The sequence below is a fragment of the Excalfactoria chinensis genome, chromosome 4 (assembly GCF_039878825.1).
Source record: "Excalfactoria chinensis isolate bCotChi1 chromosome 4, bCotChi1.hap2, whole genome shotgun sequence".
NCBI lineage: Eukaryota > Metazoa > Chordata > Aves > Galliformes > Phasianidae > Excalfactoria > Excalfactoria chinensis.
The window spans coordinates 77,670,181-77,693,072 of NC_092828.1; the positions used below are offsets into that span (position 1 = coordinate 77,670,181).

The 22,892-nt window shown below is 38.2% G+C and overlaps 1 protein-coding gene across 1 annotated transcript in view; it reads right to left on the minus strand.

Annotated features, from left to right (window-relative positions):
* CHM (CHM Rab escort protein) overlaps window positions 1–15,327 on the minus strand; it is a 56,146-nt gene extending 40,819 nt beyond the window's left edge. Inside the window, exons 1-2 of the mRNA XM_072335427.1 lie at window positions 15,200–15,327; window positions 4,932–4,998 (exon numbers count right to left, since the gene is read on the minus strand). Coding sequence (XP_072191528.1) covers window positions 4,932–4,998; window positions 15,200–15,248 — 116 coding nt within the window. The 5' untranslated portion in view covers window positions 15,249–15,327. The remainder of the gene's footprint in view (window positions 1–4,931; window positions 4,999–15,199) is intronic.
* Window positions 15,328–22,892: the final 7,565 nt, after the last annotated feature.

Genomic DNA, 22,892 nt, shown 5'->3' on the forward strand with positions numbered 1-22,892 from the left:
CTGAAGTTCTCCCTTCTGTTGGTGTATCAGCAGAGCATGGAAATCAGTTTTCCTTTTCTTATGATTATAATTGAATTATCCTCTTGATAAAGCCATGAAACGCTGCAAATACATAACTGTGTCAACACACATTCTTAAGGAGTAACTCTTCAGTCAGAAAATATTTTTTCTGTCAAGTAGATAAAGAACGGATTTTCTTCTTTGCATAGTGTAAGTCGTTCCCTAAAGACTATTTCTTCAAATCTCCTGTTTTAAGAGGAGCTTCATATGGGTTAAAATTCTGTGCTTATAGTTCTGATTTTTCATATCCCATACCTGGATTTCACAGCTAACATCAGAATTTTCAACCTGCATTTTTTTTTAGGTTTTGGAAATGCAACCCAACTACAGCTTCACCTCTAAACAAACAAACAAATCTCAATTCTCTCTTCTACTTCATTTATTATCACTTCCCCCCCACCCCCCTCCATAAATACTTTGAAAGAATTTGTAAATCCCAGCCTACAACAGTAAAACTGCAAATCGTTTCCAACATGCCAACGTTCCTGGAATCTGAACCCATCCTAACATCACCCGCTGAAGACAGAATGCAATTTTAGAAAAGAAAACTTTTGAAAGCATGATTTCTGTCCTCACTCGTGTTTCATTCGAGTGTTTCATAGATGACCCCTATGTAAGAAGATCGCCTCTCTTAAAGCTGTTTCTTAACAGCCGTGGTATAGCGGTCAAAGATGGTGATGCCTGACAAAAAGCTGCTGACACTTCATGCTGCCTCTGTGCCTGCCTTGCATTTGATCTTTCAGAAGGAAGTCTCTTGCCATCAGAGTAGCTGTCTTTTGCAAAAGAAGTTACTGCCACATCGATTTTAAGGATCTGAAAACAAAATGACTTCTGTTTCAAACCCATAAAGTTTCATGTGCTACCTATTAAGTACACAGACTCGGATTTGAAATTCCCATTCTGCCACAGTAAATGTGTTCTGGAGGATGGAAAGCTCCCATACAAAGAGAAACAATTAAACTCAATATCTGCTGAGATCCTCCAGCTCAACAAAAGGGTGATGATGGCAGCCAATTGTACTACCTTGATTATGCTGTATCCATAGATAAGAAAAATCATCACAAATTAGCTGAAACAAAGCCGTATTCTGTAATACCTTTGCCCTCAGTTCATATCCCAAAACAACATAAAACTGCCTTTTCAAATATGGTTAAAAAAGTTTGTTTGTTTTTGGTTGGTTTTTTTTTTGTTTGTTTGTTTTGTTTGTTTGTTTGCTTGTTTTTTCTAAAGTTTATTTTCTGAAAGTTAAATAATCCTGTTTTTCTTGGAATAATTGACTTGGTTTGAGAAGCAACTTTTTCCCTGTTTGCTGTACTTACATAACTCTGTCACTTCACAATAGATCAAAAAGAAGACTATATGCAAACATAGGCTGTATCACACTACTTATTTTTGAAAAGTTATGAAAAGAAAACCAAGACAGATGTAGTACAGAGTGGAAGAAACTGTACAGATGAGCTTTTCAATACTCAGATTAAACCATTTTGGACTCCAGGAACTTTTAAGTACTACTCATGTGAATCAAGATAAAAAAATAAGAAAGACAAGTTCACAACAAGCAAAGAGACATGCAAAAGAGAAAGTGAATTAAGAATAAAAGAGAAGTTAAAATCCTCTATCTTGACAGTCTTCAAATTCAACTCTACATGCAAAGATAAGAAGGACATGAATACAATTACAATCTTAAAATACTATATTGTAGATGCTGAAAATCAAATTAAAAACATGCAGCTAAACATACCTCACCTCCCCTATCTCATCCTCAGTAAAGAAGCCAGTACATAATTTTATTCCTCCAAGAAGATGATAAGCAAAGGACCAAAATTAGAAAACAGTGAACCACCAGGAGAATATCCTATGCACATGAACAATTACTGTGGGAGTTACAGTCACTTAAAGTAATCAACTTCTAGTCTTGCTCTGCCTTCCTTCAACATCTCTTAGTTTAAACGAGGTGCGGATCTCCACATTTTAAATTGCAAATTACTTCTCTAAATCATTTAATATCTATCCTTGAAAATTCACATGTCAACAGCTCATTAATACCTACAGTAAATGTAGCCCTCTAAAAAGAACCACAGATTTTACGTTTATTGAGACAGATAGCTGGCACAGAGAAATAGAGCTCCTTCAATTACTACTTGGCAGAAGCTACCTCTAGTTTAAAATCCATCTACAGGAATTTATGGCAACACTGCAGTGAAGTGACTATTTTGAATAAGATTAGCTACTGTTGATGGCAATGCTTGGACAGTGTTTATAAATCAAACTTAGAACTTAGTATTTTATAATAAGCCACTTCAAAACTATCTACCATAATCACCTATCCAGTATATTATGATAAATACAAACATGGCTGGAGATTAAAAGTAATAAAACGATAATGAATGCAAACAAATTATAAACAAAGACTTCATTCATATATGTTTTCTAAACCTTGTACCTAACCTAACTCAGACCTCCGTAGAAAACAGAAATTAATTGAAGTAGTACAACTAACACAAGTATTTTAGTAACCCCAAAACACATTTACTTCTGCTTTGAAAACAATTCTAACTTCAATCCTTCATGACAGGAGCAATGCAGATCATTGAAGTGGTATTCTGAATATATACAAATTTTCGTTGATCAGTTTTCAATAAACTCAAGTAAAACAAAGCTTGAAAATTTAACAGGAAATCAGCATATTAAACTGGACATACATAAGGTAAAATTTCAATGTTCTAATTCAGATGAAGTCTTCAGAAGTTTGCAGAGATCCAATTATTCACTTGAAATTCAAATGGCATCAGGTTTTTTTATGTGTGTACTTTTTATTCTTGTTATTTTTGCAAGAACATTATTATGCTTGAGCAAGAAAAGCAGATGTTATGAAATGCTTTCCTGTTTGGGGGGTTGCACATGCACCAATCAAAATGTCAGCTACTTTGGAGTGAAAACCACTTAATGTAAGAACACCTTTTCCTGATCTAAGGAGCTTGTAGCCTGCACAAGAGTTGCAAAATAACTCCATGGGAGAAAGGAATTAATAAAAAAAAAGAAAAAAAGAAAAAGAAAAAAAAGAAAAAAAAAAGAAAAAAAAAGGAAGCATTTTTTATCATAATAAAAATTTGAGCGTATTTGCTCAAATCAGTACAATCCAGAATAACCGAAGTGGAGAAAGTGTATCCTTATTAAGCTCCTGGTATTGAGGCTCAAGGAAAATTGAAATCACATACACTATCCACATGAAGTCTCTAAACCAAGGTGTGGGTACAGGTGCAATTTACCACAGTTGAGACAAAGTGCAGAAATTTGTTTAACCTCATAAATTTAATATGCATTCTATGCTATGATGATATTTAGCAACAGCAGAGCCACTTAGGTAGTCCTTGCTTACTGCTTAAACCCCTTCTCACAACTGCAGCATCCAGCCCCAAGAAATTATACTGTGTAAGCACACAAATGACCGGACTGAAGAAGTAGAGAGGGATGTTGGGGTACTAAGTTGTCTTTGTAAGGATTTATGAGTGCATACAGTAGTTCTGAGTAGACGGAGTGTTCTAGAATAGCTGAGTTAGGCCTGTAGGTTAAGAGTTAGTGGGCAGGGGGTTTAGGTAGGTGTATGTACAGATTCTCTCGCGTGCATCGGGTTTTGCGTAGCGGGTGTACGTGTCTGCGTGGGATTTAGGATGGTATATAAGGAGTGTGATGCAGCAATAAATTGAGAGAAGACATCATGGCATCCATGTTTGTGTCTCTCCCCCGGACAGTCGAGGTCCCGGGATAAGTCGGGTTAATTGGCGGATACGTCAAAGGGAGTAGGAGACTGCTGCCATTAAGACAAGATGAGGCTGCCAAAAATAAAAATCTATGTAAATCATACCTTGGTAATGTATAATGAACTATATCAGGCATAATGATAGTAACTAGCATGAAAGTCATATGAAATACACTCCATTTGTTATCAACTAGAAAAGCATGGACAGTAAAACAGCCTCAAATGCTGCTCAGTAGCAACCAAGACTTTCTCAAAAGTCAGAGGAGAAATTCAGAGCCCTGAAGGAGTAGATAGGAGAGAGGGTTATTTTAAAGGGTTGTCTTAATTATCTGAAGCTCAAGAATTTGATCTCATGTGCCTCAGAAACCAAAGCTCTAGAGTTGAGTCATGACACTAAATTTTGCTGAGCAGGTATACAAATTAACTAGGCTTTATAGATCCTTATTTTTCCTTAAAAGCAGCGCACATCATGGTGTAAAGTTATAAGGTTTGTTAGAAAACTGCTATCTTCGGCTAATTAGTAAAGAGAAGTAGTAAAATGAAAGGAAGCTATGAAATATACTACTCCAAGTGCTCCTGCAAATCCTTTTATTTTAAAGTATAGAAGAAGGACAGAGGTGTTATGCGCTCAAACTTACTCAGTATCTGATAAAGACAGAAACAAAGAGTACTCTGTTAATCCATTATCAGCCAGATGTTATGATAACTGACTAAAATGCAAAAAACACTGGTACTATCTTCTATAGGCACTCAAAATTGACACAAAGAAGACAGCAGTAAAACATCAATCATCAAATAATAATGGCTCAGTTTAATACCCTCACACAATGGGATACATAATAGGGAAGGGCATTAAACTTGGAACCACTCCCATATATATAAGAAAAGGAGCTACCAATAGCACACTTGACCATATCACATATGTTACAAATTACTAACATCACATGCAAAAATTGCAAGCTTTACGGATGGAAACCACATCAAAATAGAATTGGAATTTAAGATTCCTTAATGCCAGGTGAACACAGGATACAAGGACACAGTGACCAAGACACAGATAAACTTCTAGCCAATCTAACCCTTAAAAAGATAAACTATTGGAGTAACTTACGAATCAACATGAAGAACCCGCTGGCCACTTCTGGCACATGCTGCTGCAATAATAGATTCAGGCAGACCTGAAACAACACATGCATTTTTTTTAGATCTTAGTGTGCTAAGATACCTTAAAAATTGAAAGAAAATTAGAAATCGGTTAGCAACGTGCATTTAAAAAAATTTACCCTGTCATTAAACTTTTTAATACTCTTATGTTACTAAAATAATGAATGCTAAACTGCATTCACTAATATTTTGCCTATTAACATCACCATTTTAATGCAACATTTTAGTTACTCTTTTTTCTCTCTCACTAATAGCACAGCACATATCATTTGCAAACACTACCATCTCTGAGTTAAAGCTCATCACCAACATCTTCTCCAGGCACCTTGCTGTCTCTAAGCAGGTTGAGCACATGCAAGCATAATGATACCCAATTTTCAAGGGATGTGCTGTAACTATATCCCCTCAGATACAAAGACTTATAAACTGAGGGAATTTGGGGGCCATTTTGGCACTGAAAATCTGTGCAAGCCAAACTGTGTTTTGCATGATGCTGTCTCCTCTACACTGTTGGTAAATGAATGCACAGGTCTCAGAATTACAATTGGATTTGGTCTAAGACGGAACTGATTAAAAGCTGCAAAAGAACACCCAGGAACTCACTAAAGGTCTGTTTCAGTGCAGGTGTAATTCACAATTGAAAGAGTCCTGGTAGGGATGGAACAATTATCTATCAGATGGACATCTTCAAAGTGGAATTGCTATCAACGTCTTCTTTGTCATGCAGTTATGCTCTATAAAATAAGTATATTCTCACTATATCTGGAAAAGCAGCAAAGAAAATAGAGTATCTCCACAAGCAGTGTCCCTTTGAATGACATCACCTAGATGTTTAATAACTCAGCTGTTCCATAAATTCTTCTTCCACTCATTAGATGTTCAGATGCAGTTAAACGGCTTCGACTTAACACTAGCCTCAGAAAAGAAGCATAGCCCAAGATCTAACAAGTTGCTCAGTAGTAATTTTACTAAAATCTCTTCTAAAAAGATCTACTGGCTGTTTAAATAGGTAATGCAGTAAAAGGGATTTATATCCTACACGTCTACTATTATGAGACACTTATGGTATGTATTCAATTAAAGGACAAGATTAAAAAAGCAGAAGAAGTGTTTCACAGATTTTGTTTACAGTGCAGCCCCAGGTGCAGCTGTACTGGTACCACTGACGTGAGACAGAACTGACAGTGGAAACAGCAGGTGTTGGAGGGCACGAACAACTTGGGTTAGCTGCACACTAACGTCTTCATGAGAATTTTAGGTCTGCAGTTATCCCCCCTCTCCAGAGTAAGAGCAGTACCTTCACAAAAGAATACATCATGCTGTCAGCCTGGCGATTCACTTAACGTACACAGTGCACTATGGGCATGATTACTTGTCTACTACTTACAGATAGCAGTTTTTGCTCACCTAGAGTAAGAAGTCACTGTTAGACTCGAGGAGAATATTAAGTGTAACTTAACATTCTCAGTCGGGATCTTTAGTTTAACCATTTAAATGGTTGAGTTGTTCTTCATTAATTACAGAAATTGAAAAGCAGTATAGAGTAAATCTGGCAGGACTTAGATACATGAGACTATAGTTTCATGAGCTCTATGAACCAGCAATGGCATTCACTACTGTTCCAAACCTTTAGATTAAATCTTTGGTTTAGAGAATCTACATCAGTAATTGGGAAATCCATGAAATGCCTCAACTGAGACTTCAATGGATTTGTTTTGTTTGTTTGCTTTTTAAAGTAAGCCATAATATACAGACTACTCCAAAGAAGAGATATGCAGAAAATATGAAAGCGCAGCACACACTTTGGGACAGTCACAAGATCCTTCCTGTGCAGTCAAAAACACAACAGTACACTTAGCTAACCTCCACAGGATTCATACACATACGTATGTCATATGCTTCATTTCTCTTCACTAGTAACTGCAACAGAACCCTCAACAATGTTTTGTTTGTAGCTTCTGAAAAGATCTTTCCCTCATTTAGGCACAGAGACTATCACTCTAGAAATGCAATTGAGAAACTTGTTTCTCCCTCCTTATTGATAAAAGCCAATGAGAAAGCGTTGTAAAACATCACCAAGTGCTGCCTGGCTGACCAGGAGTGGAGTTATAGCTACTAGGGCATAACTGATTGCTTTAAGCTTGATCCAATTGATACTGTGTTGGAGGTCTGTTCTTCCATTAACCTTGGATGAAATTGTTCCCTGAATTAGCTTCCTTGCTCTTGAAAGCTGGCATCAATTTTCTTCACCAATCCTTTTGCTTCTAAGATGTGGGGGCCTCCTGAGTACCCACCAGCAACAGAATGAGAAAATACAAGAATGCCACAGCCCATGCATTTTAGCTTTTGGAGAGGCTCTTAGAACAACATGATGGATCAAGACATCATTAGCTCTTAAGTGACAAAACTTTGGTAAACCAAAGAAATTAAGATTGTGCCTTGGGCACCAGATCCTGAATTCTATTATCTAAGAGAAATAAAACTACATGGAAAACAAGTAGCTTTGTCAAATACAAGTTACATTTGCTAAGATCTGGACTGTAAGAGTTACTTCACAAAAGCTCTTTCCAGCAGAGGTGGCACTGGTACACAGACCATTATAATACAGATTGCCCTGCTCTACTCAAGAAAGAAAAAAAGGTTACTCCTGGAGAAAGCCTCCTTACAGAAAAGGTAGAAATTTATCTATAGCACGTGAAGCTGAACCACCCTCCTACAGGATGCTCACACGGCTGCACAAAATAGTTCTGTCCAGATTATTCAGTAAAGGAAAAATAACTGCTTATATTTGGGAAGAGTTTCCTGTTCTAAACTTCAATTTTCCAAGAACTTTAAGCCAAATTGTACACAAATTTTCAAATGCTTTTTACCCCAAGCCACCACAGGGCAGTGACTGCTCCTCATTCTCAGTTCATTTTTAACGCAACTATTTATTGCAAGATTTAACTGACTGCAGGAGAAAGTTGATATTGAATTATTTAGAATATTGATTCTAAAGGTCCACTTACGCCTAACAAGAATAAAGCTGAGTATCTCTAAGATGTTCCTCCTCATAAAGGATTACTTCTAACACTTCCTGCCCTTTGTCCCTCTTTGGGAACAGTCAGCTTCTACTTTTACTAGCTTAAGGGATGAAGGTCTTGGTGTTACAACCTGTGACTGACAATGCTTAATGTTTTTGAATGGGAAGCCGAGTTGTGGTTTGTGTCCAATAATTTCTACCAGAAGTCAGCAAGCTCTAAAGGAGAATATACATTTCCTTTTATATCAAAGGACACAGAAAAAAAATAAGTTTATACAGCACTGAAATTATTGAGTCATTTAGAGATATACCCTCTGTATAATTAATACAAACTAGTATTTTCCTATTAAGTTATTAGGTATACTGGTGACTGTCAAACACAACTCGCATTTGATTTTATTGTATCTAAAATGAAAAAGAATTCTTCCTAAAATAAGGTTCCAAATCCAAGCAGTTTTTTTAGCTTTCCAATGGCACAGTATGAAATGAGAAGCCTGAACTGTAAACATATGATTCAATCACAGCAAAGCAGCAAGAAGATCCAGGCCTTGATATTTTATATATAAACATCTGGCAGCGCAAGAAGGACTTACAAGGTGTAATAAGGAGCTCACGCAATTCTTTGTAGCATCAATTTAATATGCCGACACAGAAGTACTTCATATTTCAGGCTTAGTCAACACAGAAATAGCAGTACATCTTATCAAGATGCGTAAAGGCATTCTACACTTTCTGGCCCCTTCATATTCCAGAATGCTTACACTTGAAATATTTCCACAGACAGGCCTGTCCCTCATTTTTCTCACCAGGAAAAACAGAAAGTTTTCCTTCACAATGGAGAATTGATTAGTACTTAGTATCTATATCATTTCTTCATGATACAGACTTCTTTCTCCAATTCCTAACCTCCATGGAACAGATGCAGTGAGGTAAGTTAGCCTCTCTAGCTTTCTCAAGTAAACACTCCTGTAGGAAAACTTCAGTGAAGCAGCACATTGCATCTACAGACAGATTATAAAAATAAGAATAAAGTTAGGGATTTTACTCATGAGTGATCTCTGAATCACTAATATTTTCTAATAGGTACAACTTCATAGGAACACCTCAGCACTTATCCAGACGGTGATACATTCACATGAATCAGTGACACTGCCCCCACTGAGATATGAACAAAACCAACATGAACCAACTCCTAAACTTGCATCAGTACATGAAGAGGACTTACTAAATACTTGCTCTTCCCTGCTTGAAATTCTTGCATGCAGTTGGAATGATATCAAGACAAAAAATTCAAGCAAATAAAATTGTTAACAAGTCTGCTCTAATCACACTAACAAGCACCTTGGCATGGCTCACTTCAGTATACAGAAACAGAACTTAGTGCTACAAATTTATCTGGTTCTTCAACTAATTGTGAGATTCCATGACTGTATCAGAAATAGTTGCAGCATCAGAATAAAGTTAATAAATGACAGAGAAAACACTTGGTTAATACACATGCTTATGATGAATCAAGTCCCCAGTTCATAGCACTAGTTTTCACCGCCAGCTGTCTGGTATAACCTTCTTAGATACATGAGGCAGATTAATCTCAATAAATCTTACTGATGTGACTATTGCAAGTTTACCTTGAAGTCTACATCTGCTTGATTCTGGCAACCTCTGACCAAGATAATCCCTATTACAAGAGGTTTCAGCCCTTCTCTATAAAACATTATCAGCTGTACTTCCATGAATGATGTGTTTTATAAGTAAATAAGAAAGGACTAGCTACAAACATACAGTTGTCAAGATATGAATCTTATTTTTAGTTTCAGCACAGCAAAACGAAAATTAGAAGTAACTGTTGAACTGAAAGCTCTTCAGTTTTAAGAGCCAATTCATCTCATAAACTCTACCAAAATTGAGTTATAACTCACCTCTGCAAGATCAAAAACTAGTTTTCAGGCTTACATGTTGTCTCTTGCAATTAGTAGCTATACATAACACTGCAGTAATGCACTGCATCTTCAACTTTACATGGATACGTTCACCTCTCCAAGCAATATATAAACTGAACAGCTGAATGTCAGTGGAAGCACCTCAGCTGCAGAGTTTTTCACTGAACTATTTTCCAGTCATTTGGTTGGGTTTTACTGAGCTTCCCCGTGAAGAGGTTTAAATGTCTGACTTGCTTCACTGTGTCTACTAAATAAATCACAAGTGGCTTATTCATATGACAAAATGTTGAAGGAAAATATATCCAAAATGCAGGGACAGACACGAATTCAAAACAATATTCAGGATTGTTTTGTCTGCCAACAGACGACTGACCAACTGCAATAAATTCTGCTTGTATTCAACCTTCCAAGAGATGAGCAGCTGATCAAGGAGAAGCTCACCTCACTAGAAAACCTTCAAGGGATGTTTTGACAGAGTTTTTAAAGTTAAAGCTAGCTAATTAAAATTAGTAATAGTTTCAATTAATTTTATAACACGTCTGTGTTACAGAATAATATCACAAAATGTTTCCTCATTACAAACTATGGTGATGTTATAGACATCATCCACCAAGGTAAGAAATGATAACTGGTCAAGGAAGGAGCTGTAAGTAAAAAAGTTCCTTATCTTACACCACTTTTTCAATACCGAGGTGGAAACACTGCTGCACAGTGAGCAATTCTGTTTATTTGAGAGGAACAGCAACTTGATTTCTCCTCATCAGCATCTACTTTCAGTAGGAGGCTCGTTTTATAATAAATATCAAATTTGTGTACTTTGATATAAGCAAACATAATTCAGTTCAGTACTTCACTATACATTCACATCTGTTAACTAAGAATTAGAACAGTTCAGTCACATCAGACCTACAAAGACCCTGAAGACCTGACCGCTCCAGCAACAATCAAGAGTTGAAGCAGCTTACTGAGGGCGCTGTCCCAATGGCTCCTACACACACACACAGGCAAAGGGTATCAATCACCTCTCTGAGAATCCTGTGCCAGTCTCTGACCACTCTCATCGTAAAGATATTTTCCTGATGCCCACTCTGAGCTTTCCCCAGTGTAGCTTCATGCTGTTCGCATGTGTCTGCCCTTGGTTCCCAGTGAGCAGAAACCAGCACTTCCTTCTGCTGCTCCTTAGGAGTAATTGTAGTAATTTTCCCTTATCCCTGATCCTTTTTGATTACTCTTGATTCAGAACAGAATTCCAGGGTACCCTGCTGAAATCTTTCCCATAGGAATTTTTCACCTCAATGTCCTTTTTATATATTTTCAACAGCTCACCAGAGAATTACAGTCTCTTACCTCAGTAAGATCAGCAAACAATCCGGAAAATCTGAGACACACTAACAGGCAGAGGACAGCAAAGGCTTCACAAAATAATTTCTTTTCTTACAAGAGCAGCAAGGGACATCTCCAGTATCCGGAAAATAACCCCATTTGAGGTGTCAGTGGGATACCAAGCCTCCAAGAAGGCTGCCATTCCAGCTCTTCCATACAGGAAAAGTCAGAATTGCCAGAAAAAAAAAACCCTCGATTTTAGTTAAGTTAAAAGAGTCAGCAGTAAGGAAATAAAGGTAAGTTTACACTTGCAATAATAATAGCACTAGGAATTACTTGCTTTTCAAAAATCTATTTCTACAAAGCTATCTCTGATGTTAACTTCATCACTCACATTATAATATTAAGGTTAGTTCTTCACTGTGCATTTTTAAAACCGTTTTAGTGTCTGGAAGTGATTTCTCCTAACGCTATACTTACATAAGATAAACATAAAGTACTTACACCACTCCCAGCGTATCGAACAATAAATAATAGATTCTCCTGACAGGACTTTGATGACCTGGCAAAGCCCGAGTGCTTTCAGCCAAAATCATATGAAACCATAAATCACTCTTTATTTTATAGAATATTTCAAAACGGATTCCTGCTTTCTACCTTGAAAGTCATTTCATGTGTTATTTATAGCCACTGAAAACCAGAATGGAAAGAAAATTGCATAGAACTAGAAAATTTACTGTGACTGCTTTTATAAAGAATAACTCCTATTTAGAAAAAAAAATTAGAATTACTGGCAAACTTGTGAATACAGCCACCTTTTAAGGAGTACTGTCCTTTACTTTATAACTTCACCAGAAGCTAAGACAGGAGTCCTGCATTATCAGGAACTAGTTTTAGTCAGGACTGAATATAATCCAAACAACTGAAGAAATTCAAAGTAAGGCAGACTCTGTATCCTTAAACACATCACTTTAATGTTTCAGTTATGGCTGTTCGCATTTTGCAAATATTGCAGATCTTTACATTTACAGTCGTTTGTGCCATAAATTCAATAGTGCTGAATGTTTTGCCTATAAGTTTTCCTATTTGTTAATTGCCTAAATAAAATCCCTCCCACTGACTCCGTAATCCGTGTCACTCTCTCAAACAGATTTTTTTATTATACTTAAAGATCTCATAACATTCCCTCCTTGTAAACATTTATAATGTCTGCACTAATTTAAAAGTTGACCCCATAAAAGGGTAGCAATAACGAACATGATTATTGCCTACCCTGAAGTGTCTTCAAGCAGGCACTTACAATATCAGCCATCCAAAACAATGTGCTACAGGATTAAACATAAACGAAAGTCTGCAAATATAATTTTCCAAAATGCCAGAGAATTACTGCAAGTGTAACAACTGCTTTGGCATCCAATGATGCCATTCTTACTTGGTTAGTGGATAACCTGAACACAGCAATATATTCAAATAGTGAGGAAATTTGGATATGGGAATCTTGATAGGGGAAGAAGCTAAAACAAAACTTAATATGAACTTCAATCCCACAACAAGAAATGGGGATAAAATGGGGATGAAAGAACAAAGCCATAACAGCGTTAATTCCCAGGTTGTATTGTCACTGAAAATCTCAAAATATCATTTTGTTCTATGGTAATCTAACAGTAATTAAACTTTCGCTACTGAACCCACAGACTTGTACTGTTGTACTAAATATCCAGAGTGATCTAAAAGTGTCTGTGCAAGAACATGTTTTATTTGGGTTAAAGAAAAGTAGTCTTATCAATACCCGAATCTGATTTTACCATAGAAATACTGATAGAGGAATTGAATCTCACCATTAAATATCCATACGTATACTCAGCACTGGCTATAGCATCAAAAGACAGAGTTAAAGACTCTAAGAAATTCCTTCAGCAGTCATTTCTGGGAAAATAAAAATCCTGCTTTGAATACACATCCACACTGGTGGTTCAGTACCAGTATTTAATACAGTTAAAAAATAGACAATTGATATCATTAGTCATCATTTGCATACATCTTTAATAGTATATAACCTTAATAATATATAATCTAAACCTCCCTTGTCTCAGTTTAAAACCATTCCCCCTTGTCCTATCACTATCCACCCTTGTTAATAGCCAATGACCCTCCTGTTTCTCCCTGTAGGTCTCCCTGTAGGCAGGCAAACACCTCAAAAAGGTACCTCCTCGAATAAATCCATACCAACGCTATCTACAGCAATATGTTCACAAAAGAATTCACCTCATGGCATTTTCTCTCCCAATGTAAAAGCTCTACTATTAAAACCTTTTCCCAAAGCAGGGAAGAAAATGGTGGGTGTGCACTCCTGGACCAACCCTCACTGCCACAGACCACTCAGCTAGAAGTGCTTTGCTTCAGGGGAGCATTCCTAAGAGCATGGCTGGGAGAGCACAGGCCTTCCTGTTGGTGACCTGCCACCATCAACCACTGTTAAACAGTTAGTCTTGGGTTTAACTTGCATGTCATACAGCAAGCATGAACACCACAACAGGGACTGGAAGGATATCACACAACTGCAGCCTGTGATTCACTCTGCCTGTAACATGCTCCTGTGAGGCCCCTCAATATACGAGCTGCCAGAGCAAACTGGATTACGTCACATTTTTAACAAAGAACCTCCAGAAGAAAATTTTGAAGGCTTTTTCATCTCCTTACGAATAATGAAAAGATGAAGTCTTAGCTATGTACGTTTTAGTCAGATGTGCTACAGAACTCCACCTTCATTAGCTTCCCCAGAAGCTAAACAATGTACCATTACTGCTTCCACCTTTTCCTTTCCTTAGCTAAATCAGATAGAAAAATCATGAACATTAATTTTATGAAGCCTTGTTTCCTTTAATTTTCTACACCACTGCATACAGAAGTATTTTTTAGGGTAATAAAGACTAATTATCCTCATAAATCACAGGAGTTGTACAGTTCTTAATACTTAACCCTTTCAGTTTGGTAATTTAGTCATTCCTTGTTTACTGCGATCCTCTTTTACCCAAAACAGTCACAACCCTGAACATATAAGAAAACATCAGTTCATTACTGAGGCTTCCACTCCAAACAACAAAACAAAGCACACAGTAGGGAAATCTTAATTTCTAAATGTAATTTAAGAACTTATTTTAAATTTTGGTGGTAGGCACAACACCATGGTATGTTTCAGTGAGACATCTGAGATCTCCACTATCATCCACTGGAATAGAAAAAGGATGATTTTGTACAGGATGCACAAAGCACAGACAGCCTGAGAAAGTTCAGAGTCAATTAAAGTACACACAGTCCTACGCTTTCTTGTACACTTAATAAAACACTTTAGTGAGAAGTATCCAGAAAGAGGAAGTTTGGGGTTACCTGTAAGCAAGTACAAGGGTAATAAAAAAAGCTTTTCAAGAGAGAACACAACTCTCACATCACAACACACAGTTAAGAGTATCAGCATAAACCATATTTCCCATATCATTGAGTTTGCCTCTTCAGAACTACTTTCAGCACACCGAAGGAAGCTTTCAGCTCGTCCAGCAGGGGCATTTTGGAGTGACAGGGCGTTGCGATGCACCAAACGAGCACTAGACTTTAGGAATACAAGGGCCGAGGTGCACCTAACAGGCTGGCACCTCGCAGACAGGGCTCACTGCCCTCCCAGTGCGGACCCCACACGGCAGCTATCTCCTGTATCTTAAACAACTCCTGATGCTGACGCGCCAACAGCAACCCCCGAGCATCCCGCCAGCGCAGGGACAGAGATACCGCACCGCGCAGACAGGTGCCCCCTGGCAGCCCCACGACCTCGCCCCCACACACACCGCCATCGCTCCCCCGCCCTCAGCCGCCACGGCCGCGCCCTCTACAGCCCCAGCACCCACAAGCCGGCCCGCGCCCCGCACCGTCGCGTACCGGTCCCTATCACCACCACATCAAACTCGGAGGGCAGGTTGTCCGCCATCTTGGGAGGGGCACCGTCACGTCGCCCGCGCTACCGGAAGTGAAGGCCGCGACCCACAGAACTTCCGCCTGCTGCACGCGAGGGCTGCCGGTAGATGTAGTCCTCCCGCGCGATCCGTTGACGTCACGCAGCGGGACGGAGCGCCGTGTTGCCCCCCGGCCTGCTGCTCCTTCTCTGGGGCACTCAGTATGGTAGAAGCAGTACGGAAGGTGTGGAAGCGCCCAGCTGCCGTCTGTGAGCTCCCGAAATTCTACGGTATGACCGAGTGCCGCCTCGCTGGAAACCAACGCGTGCGCTGCAGGGCAGGCAGCCCTGTGTTGTACCACATGTGGGCATTTCCGTTGCCGTCGCCGGTGCAACTCAGTAACTCAAAGCACACTTTGTTTTCCTTTTGTTATTTGATGTCCAAGAATATATTCCCACATTAAAGCCTCCTCTCTGCTCAGTTGCAATAATACTGTTCCTTTCCCCACTGTGACAAAGACATTTCAAAATAAGGTGTATTAGCTTGTTTCTGGTCATTAATTCCCCGCCCTTTGTCACTAACAGCCACTAACGCTACAAGTTGGACTGTACCTGTTTGGACTGTACCTGTTCTCCGTTGCATCCAAAAACCTTTCTGTGAGCCCACCATGAACACTGGTGGTGTGAAGCCCGCAGTCACACTGCAGTCTGGCTTTACCTGTTCTTTCACCTCACAAAGAAATGAAATCAGTGGTGACACAGAAAGCACCACCTCAGAGCAGCCCCTCCTGTACCACCGGGCTGAGTGAAAGCACACTCAGAACAAGAAGTTGTACTGTAAATACCCAAATGTACGTAGTACAGCAGGGTAAGCAGAATAACCAACCCAGCACGAAGTGGCTGTGTCAGCATGCTGGAAATTCAAGTTTTACTTTTTGTTTTCCATTTAATTACTTGTACAGTTTTAAACTAATCTCTTATGATTATTCATTGTGTTTGATTATGTGCAAGTCTTAACACTTTAAATCAATAACAACAATAAAGCATCTAACAGCCTGTTAACACCTTCTTACAAGCTCCTTGTTCACCTAGCCAAAAGAACAGTGGAAGTGATATAAAGTGACTAATGGAAACCAGAGCCCACCTTACCCCCGTGGTACTGCCAGACATGCTACAAGAGTTCAGTGCAGAAAATGACCTAGCAGTAAATTTCAACACAAGAATGAAAAACATAGATCTAAATGTCCATGTCTAATTACACTGCAAATAAATCTGTAAAAGAGAAAAGAAGCGGTTACAGATTCAGGAGTAAAAGTAGTAGAATTAAATCTTATGTTTCTTATATTATGCTTCCAACTGTCTCATAGAAATATTAAGAACTCTCCATTTTGCAGCTTCTGTTGTCCAACTCTGCCCACGGGGTTGCCATGCCCACCTTTTAACCCTTTTAACCTCCAACAAAAACATTCAGCTCCAGAGTTCTCACAGTGTCGGAGCATCCTGACCTCAATGTCTGGAGTGGACGAACAAAACATCACTGTATAGGTTGGCTCAGATAAGGCAATTCCCCTTTCACATTCTTTCCTTACTGAGAGAGAATACTCAAGAAAATGCAATTTGATTGTGCAAATATTCTGTTATTGTTTAGTACAATTGTAGGACTGCAACAGAACTGAGCTATTTCACTATCAATGTCTTACTGTTTCTCAAGCGCTTCAGTATTTATTCCAGCACAAAATGCTGTTGTTTGGTTCTCTGAGTTCCTGTTAGCTTCATTCATAAGATGCAATCAGTGCAATCCTATTTCATGATGACAGTCATTACCCACTGGACCAGAAATTTTTCTTAGTTCTATTTATTTGACAAAATTGATTATTCATGATCTTTAACTACAAACTCTGGGTCTGTCGGTCCACTAAATAAACAAACAAATATTTTCCTGTACCTTACATTTTTAATATCAGCAAACATAAAGTACGTTAAGTATGAATAATTTTTATGAGAATTTCACAGACCTTGAGAAAATGTCTTGCCATGTTTTTCTCTTTAGCTATTTAATTGCAATGTCATAGTAACAGAAAGCAGCATACCCAATTCTGCATGGATGAATAAGCACATTCAATAAAGAAGATTTAACAGAGTAAATCAAACAGTGGATTAAACATTTTCTGCATAACAGACCACAAAATGGGCATTCATTTTACCAATAGATCCTCTACATTAGAAACAAATAGAAATGCACACCAACATAATTAAACTGCACATCCTGTGGGCTCATTGCAAATTTCCCTATATTTTATAAAACTAGGTCTCATCAATTAGAACTGCCAAAAAGCATTCAGGAATGCACGCTGACCACACAAAATTTATGTTTTTAATAATTTGTATTATATAAACTTCTTGTTTGTTTGTTTCTGTGAAATAACTCGTGATCTGATCTACTGAAAATAATCCATAGGCATTTTTAGTACTAGCAGTCCAGAAAGATGCATGCAAAGATCAGTCTGAGATCCCACGTTCAGCAGTTTTTTATGTTTTCTGTTAGCAACTTCTCTGACTCTTCTTTCAGGTAAAACATCTCACTTAGAAAAACCAACATTTTTGCTACATAGCTTTTTTTTTTTTTTTTTTTTTTTTCTTTCAGATTTTCACATTTTCATGTGAAAACTACCTTCCTTATTTTAAAGTTTATGTGGATTACATCTAACTTTGCTAAAATTCTTTTCTGAAACTTAGTACTTTTAGCAAGAACCTCGTAACCTCATAACCTATGAGTTTCTGCTTTCCAGATAGAAACAGTGAAGCCCAAGGACATAGGAAAAAAATAAGAAATAAAAAATAAAGAGAGGTCAGTATTAGAAATGCCAAGTTTGTAGTTGATTCAAGATGTATTTTCGGACCAAATATCTCCTCTAAAATAACAAACAGCAAAGACTTTGTACTATGATGAATTTTTTCTTTCTAAATTACGTAGTATCTTTATCCTGCAATGACTTCACGCGTGAAATCTCATTCTTCAGTTTATTATTCACTCAGTGGATACAGAATTTAATTCTCCTTGAGTACCAGTTTGAATAAGGATCAGCAGCAGGATCGGGCCTATTAGCTGCTTGAAACATCTATTGAATAACCTGATTTATCCAACTAAATGGCTCATTAGTTCAGGCAGCAAGAAAATGTTTGTGTGTTGCTGAAGTTATGCATGGTTGTCATATAGAGTTTGCTGTTATGCAACTGTCAGTCACTCAAGCATGCACAAACTAAACTGTTCATTAACTATGGAAACAGACACTCTACATTCAAGCATGCTTGCAAAAGTAAATTTGTTTACAAAATTCTTTTAAACTCTGATACACATTTATTCTTTGTTACTGATATCTGAATCAATCTTTCTGTCTCTTAGCAGTTTCCAATTGGCTCCCAATTATGCCCATAAAACACACTATTTGGGTTTTATTTTTTACATTCCACAGCAAGAGGCTGTTCTGATCTTGCATTATTCTGATCCACATTACAGATGTCAGGTTCCCTACACTGGATAAATGACTGTTCCAAATCCATGGAAGGACAGATAGGAGAACTCTGTCACTCTAGACTTCCTTAGGAAGTGCAATTTATAATTCAAGAGCAGTAATAGCAATTTGTAATCAACATGGAAGTTCTTTTTCTTGAAATGATATAAATTATTGTTCATCTTTGACTGAACTTATATACATATATATACTCATATAGCAAACGGCAACGTATTTGGAATGTTTTTAAGCACGACAAAACTTCTGTTTCCTTCATATTGTTCTATTTAATTCTTCTAGTGTAGGTCTGGTCTATAATAAACACTGAGAAAAAACAGTAAAAATTTCATTATTTCTATATACAGATTCTGCTCCTTAAGTCCTACAGCTGATGCAATTCAAATTGTAGATGCTTGTTTAATAATCTTAATTTAATAAACAGTATTTATGTGTATCAATGCAGTTATTATACAGTCTCTGATGTATTTTGTTGTTCTTGTAATAGTCTGGTAAGGTTGTGCCTGCTGCACAGATACTACACTGGTTGGCACACTGGGCCTGACTGCAGCTCCGTTAAGTCATATGAATATTGTCATTTATTTAACAGAAGTGTAGTTAGACCCTCAACTGCAAATTCTCAATCACACATAGATACCTAATTCCCATATGTATGAATAGTGCTTTAATGCAGTAATCTTGGTAAACCAGTGAACAAAACACTGAACAACAAAAAAAATAACAAAACATGAAATGTGCACTCTAAAACTAAGGGTCACTGAAACTAATGATGAAACTGCCACTTTCATTACTAAGATAGCACTCCAAGAGACAGAAAAAGAGAATTTGATTTTTGCTATGTGCAGGATGAAGGAGATATTGTTTGCAATAGCTCAGAAGTTCAGGATTTTTTGTTGGTTTTCTTTCTGCTAGAAGTTAATCTTTTGTGCTTGGAATGGCTGATGAACTAAGGATGACTGATAATGGTGCAGTTTTCATCACTTGTTTCTTAGAGACACGTGGAGGGAATCTTCCTTTAGGAATTGGCGACATAGTGAACAACAGGTAGTAGAATCAGGCTGTATCCTGACTGCATCCTGACAGTGTAATATTAGTGCCTTACAAGCAATATGTGGTGTCAGTTCAGCTTATTATTTAGTTAGACCACTTCTGTCAGTTCTCTGTAACTCTCTACCAAAAATCATTTGGTAGAGCATGTGAATTATTGCTTTATCTTCTCTTTTAGTATGTTGGGCAGGGTTTGTTTTGTTTGTTTGTTTTTTGTATCATTTAGGCATATCCTTTCCAGATAAAAACATGTAATGCTAATACTTCTGAAATACAGACAGAACAGTGTAAACTATTTTTGAATCTGAAATAATGTCAGTATACTTAAGCAAAAGACTGCAATTTTTTGGTACATTTTAAAGTAAAACTCACCAGGAGTTTATAACAATGTTTCAGGTAATGGGTTCCTCTTCAGAAGTTTACCTCACCATTGTGGTGGAATCTTATTTACTGCATATGAGAGGCCCTTGAGACTGCCCTGGTGTGGTATTTCTGGCAGAAGTTTCCACATGACTTTTTAACTGTTTTATTTCAAACCATTCTGTGTATGGATTACAGGTTCTTCCTATTCAAATGAATAAAAGAAAATGCAACTGATCATCATCGTGTCATCATTCTGAAAAATGAAAAATTAAATAATTCCTCAAGATATTAAAACTCTCAGATTCAAGACTGGTCACAAAAATGGCAAATTCAGCTACCTGGGAAAACGCTCTCCTGTGCTGATGTCAAGATAACTGTCAAGCGTGGAACACTTGCACTGCATGTACAGGAATGCACAGCAGTCAGTTCCTGCCTAGCAGTAGAAAAGACACTGATGTAAAAGCTAAAAATGTGTTCTGGAAATACTATGGATTTTTAATGAGGATTAAGCATCATGGCAGTTGAACCACAAAAGATGCAAGGAAACTGCCTAACCACAGCCACATAAATCATAATGATTTATGTAGGCACGAGTTGCAATTCTGTTTCCCTCACTTTAAAAAGATTTCTCATTTGCCAAACTCTGTGTATTCTTCATCAAATGTGTAGGTTGTAAGACAGAGAAATCATCAACTTGAAATGACTCCAGCAAAACTGGAAAAATATTGTATCTTCATAGGAACGATCCCCTAATCAATTGAGAATCAGACAGGTTGGTTGGAAGATTTTTTGACCTGCAGAAATAGCGCAGGCACTTCAGCATATATGTGCTTGAAATCAAAGAAAAAACACTACTGAAATCAAAGCTAGGAAATTTTAGTTCCTTCAATATGAGACCACTTTCGCTTGTGGTCAGCTTGAAAAAGAATACAGGAGAGAGCTAGGAAGAGTCTTGAAGGGAAGCTGGAGAAAATCAGCAAAGCAAGAAAGTTTGTGATAAACCTCCAGAAGAGGATTAAACTAACAGAGACTACCTGTCAGTGGATAAACTTGAGTAGAATCCCCAGCAAGTGGTGGAAGGTAAGCCATTCTTCTACAAGAACGATTAACAATTCTATGGTTCTGTAATAATGCTGGATTGTATGGGAGATTGGTAATCACAGCCTGAACCTCTGATTAATCAGCTGAGGCAAGTATGGGGTCAGCTGTGGGAGCACAGGTGAGAGTGATGTAGCTGTGCTCCCGGAAGGGGTGGAGCTTGACTCCATCCCCTCTGAGACCTCATTTAAGGGCTGACTCCCACTGGAGCAGTATCTCTTGGAGATCGCTCACCAGGGAGGACTGCCTCAGCTGCTTCAGTCAAGGCACCACCGTTGGTGAGTTTTCCCTTTACTCATTCACTTATATACCTTCTGTACATTTTGTTTCCATCTGTACATTTAAAACCAATACATTTGGCGAGCCAGGCAGGAGCCTGCAAATATCGGAAAAAAAAAAAATGTCTTTCCTATGGAATGTGTTTAGTTGGTTCAAGGGGGAGAAGATCACCCCCTTAGGGAAAATCCTCCCTGGACAAATACCAGGGTTTGAGGCGTCCCCATATTTTCAATTAGCGACGATTATCGAACAATGGGGGCCCTTACGGGTAACGGGCAATATGTCCCCTTACCATCTAACTGAATACTTTCAGGGGTTGCAAAAAGATATTTTGACAACCAAAGAAAGGCAAATGGCTGCATCCATGGCTGCTTGGCCTTTATTGAATGCTTTAAATCAGGCAGAGGTTAAATCAGATAAGATTGAACATGAAAATCAATTATTAAAAGCCCGCATTGAAAAATTGGAGGGCGAAATTAATCTATTAACGGGGAAAAATTCATCATTTTTTTCAAACACCCCCCAAATTAGATATATTACAATGAATGATAGTAAGGATCCTGAAACATCGGATCAAACTAAGGTCACTAAATCTGACCTAGAAGAGCCACTTAAGACGGACTTATTAGAAGTCCGTCCTATGGTAACTCAAAAAACAAAAAAAGTCCAGGAGCGACCAGCAGGGGTGCCTCCTGATCAATGGACCCCTGCTGACTCCTATTTACACGTAACAGCACGTCCATACACACCCACCGAACTTATGGATCTAGTACAGCGCTTCAGGCAAAGACCGAGGGAAAGTGTCCCAGCCTGGCTACTACGATTATGGGACTCGGGAGCAGAAAGTGTAATAGTTAACGGCTCCGAGGTATCTAAGCTAGCAACAATAACAGTCCATCCTGCCCTGAGGCAGAGATTGTACTCAGGGTCCCAGTTCCCTGAAGAGAATCATTCAATCGTAGATTGGATAATGGCTGCCTGCCGTATGGTATGGTCAAATAAAACAGACATGCCAATACATACAGGAATGTGGTCTTCTATGGAAGACCTACAAAATTATATCCGGGAACTAGGCATGCGAGAGGCTGTCTATGAAGATGTATCTGTTAGTCCGGACATGGTGAAGTTTTCCGCGGGAATGAGGGACCTAATCTTACAACAGGCTCCCTCACATATGTATGGAACATTGGTTTCTATATTGAATCCTTTAGTGGCCGCAGAGGCAGCAGTCCAGCATGCTGCCCTATTGGTAGCGGACCTGGGGGAAACGGAGCGCCTGAGAACCAAGCGCAATATTAGAGTAATTGAAGATTCTGAAGTTTTTCCAATAGCCCGAGCCAGGAGATCGGCTCCACGAACCCCT